General features: G+C 38.3%; 1 protein-coding gene across 6 annotated transcripts in view; it reads left to right on the plus strand.

The window, feature by feature from the left end:
- Window positions 1–12,380, plus strand: part of igfn1.1 (immunoglobulin like and fibronectin type III domain containing 1, tandem duplicate 1) — a 32,253-nt gene that overhangs the window by 910 nt on the left and 18,963 nt on the right. For 4 of the 6 annotated variants that reach the window (XM_020494518.2, XM_020494509.2, XM_020494542.2 and 1 more), the window contains exons 2-5: window positions 7,350–7,427; window positions 9,215–9,259; window positions 10,801–10,920; window positions 11,935–12,074. In XM_020494518.2, the coding sequence (XP_020350107.1) occupies window positions 7,376–7,427; window positions 9,215–9,259; window positions 10,801–10,920; window positions 11,935–12,074 (357 nt within the window). In that variant the 5' untranslated portion in view covers window positions 7,350–7,375. The remainder of the gene's footprint in view (window positions 1–7,349; window positions 7,428–9,214; window positions 9,260–10,800; window positions 10,921–11,934; window positions 12,075–12,380) is intronic. The other 2 variants (XM_020494523.2, XM_020494532.2) reach the window with 1 other exon arrangement.

Genomic DNA, 12,380 nt, shown 5'->3' on the forward strand with positions numbered 1-12,380 from the left:
TATTCAATACAATTTAGACTATACATATATATATTTTATATTTATTTTACTAGGCAAGTCAGTTAAGAACAAATTCTTATTTTCAATGACGGCTTAGGAACAGTGGGTTAACTGCCTGTTCAGGGGCAGAACGACAGATTCGTACCTTGTCAGCTCGGGGATTAGAACTTGCAACCTTTCGGTTACTAGTCCAACGCTCTAACCACTAGGCTACCCTGCCGCCCCATATATATACTTGTCAGGTTCGAAATAACGGTAAAAATGAACAAGAGTAGGGGTGTGGGAAAAAATATATACACTACATACTTCAAACTTATACTCAAGAAAACACTTCCAATCTGCTTTTGTTAAGTGTACTTGTATAATTATTTGCATTCATAAGGGAATTTTAGAGAGGATTTTAACTCATCATGAGGTTTGGTGGCAAAAGAGTTAGCCTATGGATATTTCCTTTGCTAAATAATCTTATAGTATGACGACGATTATGACATTGTTAACAATTATTCCAGTTTAAGGTACAGATTTGATTTACTGGGGGGTAGGGTTGGTCCAAAATAAAGGAGGATTGTCCAACTTTTTTTTGTTGCTTTGGGGAGGGTTGTTTGTTTGCTTCTACTAACAGTATTAGTCATTAGTTCAGAATATAAATCTAAGTATTAATCTACTGTTTCTAATCTAATTTTATATGGCGACATTGTTTACGTTTGGTAGTCTTTCCTTGTCGTGTCTTGTTTGATTTAAGTTGCTTATATCAAAGATGGCAGTAATACCATTCATCCTCTGAATGGCACACATTCATATATATATATATGAATGTGTGCCATTCAGAGGATGAATGGGCAAGATACAATTATGAAGTGCCTTTGAACAGAGTATTATAGTAGGTGCACTGGTTTGTGTCAAGAACTGCAACACTTCTGGGTTTTTCACACTTCCTGTGTGTATCAAGAATGGTCCACCACCCAAAGGACATCCAGCCAACTTGAAACAAATGTGGGAAGTATTGGAGTCAAAATGGGCCAGCATCCCTGCGGAATGCTTTCGAGACCTTGTAGAGTCTATGCCCCGACGAATTGACACTGTTCTGAGGGCAAAAGGGGTGGGGGAGGTGACTACCTAATGAAGCTGGTCGATAGAATGCCACGAGTGTGCAAAGCTGTCATCAAGGCAAAAGGGTGGCTATTTTGATGAATCTCAAATATAAATTATATTTTGGTTTGTTTAACACATGCTCCTGTTTAACACACTTAAATATTTTGGCTTGCCCATTCACCCTCTGAATGGCACACATGCGCAATCCATATCTCAATTGTCTCAGGGCTTTTTACCCGTTTCCTCCCCTTCATCTACACTAATTGAAGTGAATTTAACAAGTGACATCAAAAAGGCATTATAGCTTTCATCTGGATTCACCTAGGCAGTCTATGTCACTCAGTGTGTACTGCATGTGTGTGAGAGTGCAAACATTTTTCTATGTCGGACTAACGATAAGAAGATACTTGTATCTAAATGAACTATTGTTGTGTCATTTTACAGAAGCAGAAACAAAATAGAAGATACATGATTGCATTTGGAAACAATGCAGTAGAACAAAAGGAACATAACATTAACAAAATGTCCTGTGTGTTATAATGGCGAAGCATGTGCAAAAACTACCTTGAGTCTCTATTGTGGTATTTATGCATGAATTTGGCAGCTCCCTTAATTGAAAATAATTCAGAAAACCATTTGGAAATTCAAGTACTACCCTTGAAATACAGCACCCGTCTGTCACCAAAACCCCTTGTCATCAAGGAACTGTTTTTTGTGATTTATACAGCTGTGGTTAGTGTACGTGTGAAAAATCGCCGGGAGGGACACTTGAGAACCTCTCAGATGCCATTTCAAGTGTGAGGTCAACAGTGCAGTCAATGGTGGAAGACAGAGTTACTCAGACTTGTCTAGCACCATTTTAGCAATAAGTACGCGGGTCATTCCACGAAATGGGTGTATTTTAACTAGGCCTTTACAATGATGGTGAAACTTGGAGACATTTTTGGATTAAGCTTTCTGCCCATATCAGATATGTCTATGTCCTTGGAAATATTCAAGTTACTTACAACCTCATGCTAATCACATTATCCTTTTAGCTTAACCGTCCCGTGGGGAGGACACCAATCCTTAAGTATTCTTCATTTTCACCTAAAATGACAAATTATATGTTTAAGTTCATTTCTTAAAAGTGTACATGTCCAAAAGGCACGCATTTTGTGGAATGAGCCACATGTGTTCGTTTGCTGTTCAGCCCTTGATGAGATCATTCTCACGGCTCACTGTAGGTTCAGCACACTGTCAAGCTGGTTGATTCATAGTGTAGCTTTATCCTGCCCCTAAATGAATGGCCTTGCTGCTGTAGTGTTACATAGCAAAAACGCACAGGTCTTTGTCAATCTTCCCTCAGAGGTGAAATTGACACAAGTTTACCTGCACACTATTACAACACTTCATGGTGTTAGGACAGTGTGTGAATGTTTGCTACTAAGTGGATAAAGTTAAACATCACATTTACCAGTTAACAGGACATGTTAAATGGAGTCACGAAGATCATGAGGTTGAGTGCACTCCATCAAACCTGGACACTTTATTTAGAGTGTTGTTAATTAATTCAGTTTCATAACTGCACATTGGAAGTCAGGGCAGGGCTGCATCTGTTTTGTCTATCACTCTGTAATACAACACCTTTATGAGTTCATGTGAAACACCATGTGGAAACACCATTTCAAATATTTGCAAGAGGAAGGAGCTACAAGACAAAATTGCATCACTGATCCAGTATCAACACTATTTTATATAATTTAGTTATCAAGTAGTCTAAGTAAGCACTTGTGTGACAATTCTATAACAAAGTACAAAACTAGTAACAAACATACGCCACAACAGGAGTAATACTGCATGTAAACACATACATAGAAATAGACATACATTATCAAAAAAGAGGACTCTTCTTTCCATCAACTACAGCAACACATTTCAAGACAGCCTGGCACCAGTGTGGTGAATTACTTATGCTGCCAGTCGTGGAATCTTACCCCACATACTGGTTATAAAGCATGCCTCCTATTTCTCACTGCAACATAAGTGTTACCTTTTATACAGCCACGTATCAGAGAAACAAGTGCTTTTTGTGATAGCACACATGAATCCCCGAGCTGACAAGGTAAAAAATATGTTGTTCTGCCCCTGAACAAGGTAGTTAACCCACTGTCCCTAGGTTGTCATTGAAAATAAGATTTTGTTCTTTAACTCACTTGCCTAGTTAAATGAAGGTAAAATAAGCTCTGCAGAAGGATGCATATACTTTGGTGTCATATCAAAGGCGTTGGAGTTCATTTTTATGTCCCCGGCAAGAGTCAAGACCACTGCTGGAGTCCAGCTCTGCTTCGGACAGTCTTATTGGGAGTGTGTAATGAACTAAAAATAAAGCTCTCAATTTGAGTAATGGCACAGCTTGTGTGTTTATTAAGATAGCCTGAGGTTCAGGGATGGAGATGAATCTAGCCCTCGAGCCTGAAGTAACATGTTTCAGACCAGCCTAATAGAAATTGTGCCCAAGTAGCCAAGTAGTAGATTTTGTATCCTGTCTAGTTAAAATTGTTGTCTACTAGCCCGGCTGTTCAGTGCCGAAAATCCTTAAGTTCCATCCCTGCTGAGGCTGCTTGATGACTTAAGGAAAGATTCTATCAAACATGTTCTGCACATTTATTATACAGATAGAACACTTTAAATAAAAAATACATCTGCTCTAGCTTATTATTTACACCTAGAATCTACCTACGAACTAGTAGCTTGTAACAATGGATACAAACTGGAGCTTAATTAGTTACTACAGTGTATTGTACCAAATGGTACACATTGTTCATAATTCAATTAATTCCTACAAAATCAAAAGTACACTACCGTTCAGAAGTTTGAGGTCATTTAGAAAAGCACATTTTTTTACCATTAAAATAACATAAAATTGATCAGAATTACCATGTAGACATTGTTAATGTTGTGAATTACGAATGTAGCTGAAAACGGCAGATTTTTTAAAATGGAATATCTACATAGGCGTACAGAGGCCCATTGTCAGCAACCATCTCTCCTGTGTTCCAATGGCAAGTAGTGTTAGTTAATCCAAGTTTGTAATTTTAAAAGGCTATTTGTAACGGCCGTTGGTAGAAGAAGGTGAGGACCAAGGTGCGGCGTGGTAAGTGTTCATCATTTTAATGGTAAAACTGAACACTATCAAACAAGCAAAAAAAGGACAACCGAAACAGCTCCGTCAGGTGCAAAACACACTAAACAGAAAATAACTACCCACACCCATAGTGGGAAAACAGGCTGCCTAAGTATGGTTCTCAATCAGAGACAATCATTGCCAGCTGCCTCTGATTGGGAACCATACCAGGAAAAACACATAGCAATAGAAAACATAGAACACAAAACATAGAATGCCCACCCCAACTCACTCCCTGACCAAACTAAAATAGAGACATAAAAAAGGAACTAAGGTCAGGACGTGACACTAATTGATCATTAGAAAACCCTTTTGCAATTATGTTAGCACAGTTGAAAATTGTTCTGATTAAAGAAGCAATGAAACTGACCTTCATTTCTTTCAAGTCTATTCTTATTCTGAGAAATGAAGGCTATTCCTTGCGAGGAATTGCCAAGAAACTGAAGATCTGGTACAACGCTCTGTACTACTCCCGTCACAGAACAGCACAAACTGTCTCTAACCAGAATAGAAGGAGGAGTGGGAGGCCCCAGTGCACAACTAAGCAAGATGACAAGTACATTAGAGTGTCTAGTTTGAGAAACAGATGCCTCACAAATCCTCAACTGGTAGATTCATTAAATAATACCCGCAAAACACCAGTCTCAATGTCAACAGTGAAGACGCGACTCCGGGATGCTGGCCTTCTAGGGAAGCTGTTCTCCATATCACCAACAAACTAACATGGTCCAAGCACACAAAGACAGTTGTGAAGAGGGCACGACAAAACCTATCCCCCCTCAGGAGACTGAAAAGATTTGGCATTGGTCCTCAGATCCTCAAAATGTTCTACAGCTGCACAATCGAGAGCACTGGTTGCATCACTGCCTGGTATGGCAGCTGCTCTGCCTCCGACCGCAAGGCACTACAGAGGGTAGTGCGAATGGCCCAGTACATCACTGGGGCCAAGCTTCCTGCCATCCAGGACCTCTAAACCAGGTGGTGTCAGAGGAAGGTCCATAAAATTGTCAAAGACTGTTCTCTCTGCTACCACACAGAAAGCAGTACCGGAGCGCCAAGTCTAGGTCCAAGAGGCTTCTAAAAAGCTTCTACCCCCAAGCCATTTGACTCCTGAACACCAAATCAAATGGCTACCCAGACTACTTGCCCCCCCCCTCTCTTATACACCGCTGCTACTCTGTTGTTATCATCTATGCATAGTTACTTTAATAACTCTACCTTCATGTACACATTACCTCAACTAACAGGTACCCCCGCACATTGACTCTGTACCGGTAGCCCCCTGTATATGGCCTTGCTATTGTTATTTTGCTGCTGCTCTTTAATTACTCGTTACTTTCATTTCTTATACGTATTTTTTTAAACTGCATTGTTGGATATAGGCTCGTAAGTAAGCATTTCACTGTAAGGTCTACACCTGTTGTATTCGGCGCATTTGACTAATACAATTTGATTTGTACAACTAAAACATCCGTTTTTTTTTTTACATTAAACAAATGTCCCCAAAATGAATTATTCACATCTGATCCTTATAGTGTACTGCATACGTGAACACACATACTGTATGCTGCTCTGTGCCTAATATGTTGTTGATGCATTTTAAACATCCAACAGATGGGCGGGATTATGGCATCATTCAAATCATGCGAACACATAATGTTCAGGGTTTCAAATGTAAAACTGAGTCATCTGCACCACATGCTAAATCATATAGAACTTATATAATATCTGAATATAATGATTAAAAAATGCATGCTACCAGTCCTAGTTTAGAAACAAAATATAGTCATTACGTTATTTCAAGGTAATTCAGTTGTAATGCTGTTCTTTCAATAAATAACGTATCTTGTCATACGTTAACTCAAGATATCCTTATGTATCACTTCAATGGTACGGAAATATGAAACCAAATTGTTAATAATTATAAAGGCCTGAAGCGGTAGCACTCACCTTACCGTATTTTCTAAGAATCTATGACGAGATGTAAAAATACGAGTTAACTTACCCTTAATAACTCCCCCCTCTTCAACCCCTAACCAATGAGCATTTTAAGGCTTGATAGGCAGAACAGCCGTTAGGTGAAATTTTACTACTACAACAAAAAAAGGAAGGATATAAAGAGTTGTGTGACCTATTACATTCGTAGACCAATGATACTGCTATGTCTCCAAAAGTGCTGTCAGTCGGTATCTTGAAATCCCTAGCATTTCTGTCTTTACAATCTGTGTCAGAGGACACCTGATGTACATTATAAATCAAATCCTAATTTATATTTGACATTTGACAAGCCAAACAACATATGCTATAAACCCAGGCAGGCAAGGATAGTATTGGGTGATTAAGGTATTGCGTGAACACAATTCAATATTAAATTGTCAACATAAAATTGTTAGAAGCAATTCTCAAAACGTAGGATCAAAACTTAATCCTGTAGAACCATATAGACAAGTGATCTATAATCTGCAGAGAGCAGAGATCTTTGTTAGCTATGTTCCCTATTAACCATCTACAAATACCTCGATAATCTATAGCGCCCTCGGTGCCTCTGTTGCAACCCACCCCCTCCGAATATCCTCCCACAGTTTGGTTTAGTAGAGATTTCAACAACTGCAGGGCTCAATCAAAACATGTCAGCATCACATTCCTAGGATAGACATCGATCCAGTGGTTCGACACAAGTCCAATAGATAGATGTGTGTTGCTTGCTGCCTCTTACTGACTGGGTAGAGTAACAGCACCACTTCCATTGCTAGCAGCTGCTTGATACTGTATCGTCTGGGAGGAGGATACACTACCCCGATGATGTCATTTTAGGGTTTCTTTGATACGCAACCTTATAATGAGATTAGAAATAGTGCAAACTAACACTAAACCCAAGTCTCAAGTGCCACCTGCTGGTTATTAGCTGAAGAGGAGAGAATGTCACTCATGTAAATGATCTCTTTTGAAACCCCTGTTTTTTCTTGTGTCTTTTTTATTTTGTCTCGTAACTAGTAGGCATCTCAATGACTGTAATCAGTGGTAGTGATGTTCCATTCAATTTGACAGTTTTAACTCACATTCCTTTTCTCTGTGTGAATGTCTGTTACAGAGCCTTCTGATCCAAAATATTCCAAGATGAAGGTGATGAAGTCGAAAGTGACAGATCAATCTGCCGAAGGGCAGAAGGGTAAGTGCAATGTGATGGATTTCTCCTCTTAACAGTCGAATCAAGACAGACATCCACCCAATGCAGTCACACACAGGCAAATGGTAAATAACAAAAAAGGCAGGAATCATAGACTGTTATTGATTGCCAAGATACAGTTGCAGGCATAAAAATGTTAGGTTTTGCTGTATTGACAGAACAATTGTTGCAATGCGTGTGCAACACTGTGCTCCAGTGTCTTCTACCGATAGTTTGCCAGTAAATCGAGGTATCTAAAGAGTATCAATTAGACCATCCAATACACAACTAAGTGTAGAGAAGATATGAGATCATTTTCAGTACAGATGACATTTAGATAGTCATAAATGACAAGCTTCGTCAAGAACATCACCTAATAATGTCTTCTGCTCTTGTGCTATCCAGAAGAAGTTGAAGAGATGCTTCAATCCCAAAATTTGTGCACAATCATCTGGGCTTCCAAAATCATACAGGAGCACCCTGATTAAATATTAACAACACCTACTACAGTGTCAATTACACTAGGAATTAAGATGTTGCCGAAAAGGACCATTCTCCAGACAAGCACATGAAGAAATACAAGCTGCTTGCTATTGCTTCAATCAGCTTAAAAGGTGAAGTAGCAGTCAAATCACCATGTCAACACCTCTAGTGAACCAATCATGTCAAACACTTCTCTGTCAACGCCATCATAAGGCAATATCACCAGCCAGTCATTGGGTGACATTGGAAAAAGAATGGGCATGAATATATTTCTGATTCAGCAGAAGAATGAAAAAGAAGATGTTTATCGCGATTATGAAGAGTGAAGAATGAAAAGTGCTGTCAATTGTTTTATTTACTTGCAGTTTACAAAAAATACATCAAAAAACTGTAAGACAACATGCTTATGCTAGAAAAACTAAACTGAAGAACTGATTCAACATCAAGAGAAATCTGTCAAACCTGTGCTGAATGCTTGACAACATATCTACTTTGTCAACAAATCTAAACAGAAGATTAAGTTTGAGATCATATTTGACCAGTAAACTGAAACTTTTAAAGAATTTTCACTGTGGGGTTGATTGAAATGGGAAGACTGGACTCAAAATATGGATGTCTGGCAATAAACTGTTTGGTAGAAGACATAATCGGATATCTCATCTTCCTCAGCTGTTTTCAAAATCAATTTACAGACAACTATTAATATGCACTGTAACTGGCACAGAAAAGGACTCTCAACAGCCCAACCCTATGGACAACCACAACACATTAAATGGGACCTTATTGGATGCCAATGAGGACTGGCATATCTGATATCTGATACACCAAAGTTGGTCAGCAGATTTAGTATAATTTAACACCACTAGTTCTTAGTTAGTATTAATAGGCCATCGTCATAGAAGAAACATACCTTGTATGCTAAATATTCAAATATATAAATAAGACTGAGACAAGCAGCATAATGACTTAGGGAACAATATAATTGCTGTTAACTCCATGATTTGATGTACTCAGAAATTCATAATGGTTACAAATGTATATATACAATTAATCTTTCATAATTTTTCTTTCAAACATTTGTTCCATAAAATAATCTTCTGAAAAACCTTAGGAGGTTGGTTCTCTCCAAGTTGTGTGTGTTGGATGTTTCCTTTGTCCTTGTGTTTAATGTTAATCGTATGTATCTATGTACTGTATGTGTGGATTCATAATCCTGTCGAAGTTCCCAAGACTCTCTCAGGTGCTTTTGTCAGGATTAATGTTTCCTGTGCTATTTCCTTTCTCTTGCTGTCATGTTGCTTGTAAAGTGGAAGGTGCTGGGGGTGCTATGGAAAAGCCCCACCACAAAAAAGGTATGGAAGAGAAAAGGAAACTCCAGCAACTTGAATTTCCATTAATGTGTCTTTCTCTTTGTACAATCTTAGAAAAAAATGAGGGGAAAAAAACAGTGGAAAAAATATATTTAAAAAAAAGTCCACTGTGGAAAGGGTTCTACACTGAACTCAAAAGGCCTCTACATGGAAACCAAAAAGGGTTCTTCTAATGGTTATCCTCTGGGGAAAGCTGAAGAACCCTTTAAGGTTTTAGATAGCATGTTTTTTTCTAAGAGAGTATACCTTGAACTTTTGGTCTGGGTGTTTTACTGTACCAAAGCATGGTGGATGAAAGTAATGACTGTGTTGCATGTAGGCTACTCTATACATCATCATATGGGTGGTGTAATTCGTGTTCGTGTTTGACTCCAATTTTCAGCGTCCCAACAGACGCACTTCATTGTAGAATTCTAAACAAATGACAAATCCATTAATACTGACCAACTATCCTTATTAAAGGGATGATTGCTATGAGGTCCTTATATTGTCTTGCAACCTGTACCTTGTGCAAGAGAATACAAGTTGAGTATGTGGGAGGACAGATTGGGCCCTTCATGACCTAGGTTTTAGGTTATGGGGTTTCGAGAAAATGTTCTTACAGACAATTAACATCTGCATCAAACAATTCTTTGCTCATGATTACTCATCAGTGCTGTGGAATTATATTTATGTTCAGTTACAGTAGTCAAGTAAAACAGAGAAATATGAATGGAAAGAGGATGGATGACCAAACATAATTTGAAACAGTTGGGGTCAGATTGACTAAGTCTCTGCAGCGGTGCTACGTTTGCAGCTGTTATAATAAAAAGAGACATCACATTAAAGCTGAAATCCGTAAAGGGGGCAACAGCACCACTGTTCACCCCAGCACCTTAGTTATTGTTTTCTTTTGTTGATGAAACAGAGGAGGGGAGCATCCAGCATCGTGACATTGTTTGAAGTAACTTATTTGTTGATGCAATATCTCTAACAGGACATGGTAGTTTCACCAACTACAGATTTCAGCTTTAAAAGAAAAATGTACTGTACCATAAATATTAAGAGAACAATGATGCATTGATCTAAAGTGAAAATAATAATCACATCATGTTTTTTGCTTAGTTGGCTTCATTTTGGTATGAAAATGACACGTGCAGACTTTGCATATTGGTGTATTTTCTTGCTAGATGTGGCATGAGATTTAGGGCAGTATTCCCAACCTGATACTACTAGTCTACTCCATGTTTTGGTGTATCAGCCATTGCTTTAACAAGACTGTTATCAGTTGTACTATGACTACTTCTACAGTAATATTAGGTCCGAATATGGCCCTCAATCCCTTCCATTCAAAAAGTCAAATATTACATGATATTGACGCATGTAATAATTCAGTGATTATAACTGTATTAGACATTATGCGTGTTAGATTTGGTCATCCATTAATGCAAATCTCAATTGTTTTAAACAGTAAGTGCTAACAATGTTATCAAATTATTGCGCCATTTTCTAATGATGTATTTTTGGTGTGTGTGTGTGATCAGTCAAGAAATTCAGATCAAAAGTCCCCGGAGTTATGATCACGCAGTATGTGGAGGAAATACCAGAGGGGAAAAGCCACCCTGACTTCACACGCAAGCCCATCGCGTTGACCATTCAGGAGGGTAAGGAACAGTTAATCATGTAATATTCTGCATTAACAGGCATAGCTGTCCTATTATACTGCAATAAATGTTGTGTGTTCTGCTATTGCCTTATAAACAAAGGGGGTGGGGGGGAGCAAATGTATTATTCCAAGCTGCAGCACATAGGAATTGGGTCAACCAAAATGGGAACAGTGACCCACTGCAATGGGTGTGCTGATGGGATTAACACATGTGGTCCTCTGTAAGCTCAGTTGGTAGAGCATGGCACCTGCAATGTCAGGAGAGTAGGATTCATTCCCAGGACCTCCCATAAGTCAAAAAAAAATATATATATAAAATGCACACATGACTGTAAGGTGCTTTGGATCAAGGTGTCTGCTAAATGGCATATATTATATTATGTCCTGACTAAGACAAGCAGCATAAGGACATTTAGGGATAGGCCCGATTGCATTACTTTACATCTCAGTTGAGACATTTATATCATTTGGAGTAGGTTCCACAGGCTTCAGGCCCTGACATGTGACAGTGGTCAAAAGGCATGTGATGTATGGTGAAGTCCACAAAATGCAATCCTTACAGACGGCTCATATGAACTTCATTTGCAACAGAAATGAAATGTAGACTCTACATAATTTATGATTATGATGACCTTCTATGCCCTACCCACTCACATACCAAATCCTTATTTAACCTTGCACACTTAGATTGGTGACACAACCTTTAATAGAGGCAGTCTGTAAAGCTCCTTATTAAAGCATATGCCATAATTAACGCCTAGCTCTTTCATCATTGGGGGTAGTTGTATTACAAATGTTACACATCATATTTGGTGAAAATGCAATGTATTAAATAAAATACCAAACAAATACAGTCCGACCTATCTCACTAATCCTTATATAAAATTGTATCACCAAAAGGATGGACTAATTAGACACCCAAATACGGACAAATATTGGACATCAGAAGAAAAACACAATGGTTCAAATTACTACTATTTACAAGTATTCTATGACTCTAATCACAAATCAGGCAAGTTCGGGGTGTTCAAAGCCATTGTGTATGGTGAACCTACACCCACCGTGACATGGAACCGAGCAAATGGAAAGATAGACGATCCAGTGAAGTTCCAGAGCAAGTATGACGAGGCGTCTGGTGAACACACCCTAGAGGTAAGCATGTTTATCACCATTCAGCACCAACTGGTTCTTATACTCAACAATAAAGGGGACATTTTGTCAATTTCAGTTCCATCAAATGCTGCCCAATCTCTTGACTTCTACATGTCCCCTCCTTTTTACTCCAACCTTTATATTTCAACCCTTTAACATGAAAAAATGTATTATAATAATTATTGGTTAAATTCCTGGATTTTAAAATAAATAAAGCAATTACAGTATGGTAATTGTATATTGAAGTATATTGAAGTATATTGAAGTATATTGAAGTATATTGAAGTATATTTCAATTGATTTGTT

This window comes from Oncorhynchus kisutch, linkage group LG1, assembly GCF_002021735.2.
Source record: "Oncorhynchus kisutch isolate 150728-3 linkage group LG1, Okis_V2, whole genome shotgun sequence".
NCBI lineage: Eukaryota > Metazoa > Chordata > Actinopteri > Salmoniformes > Salmonidae > Oncorhynchus > Oncorhynchus kisutch.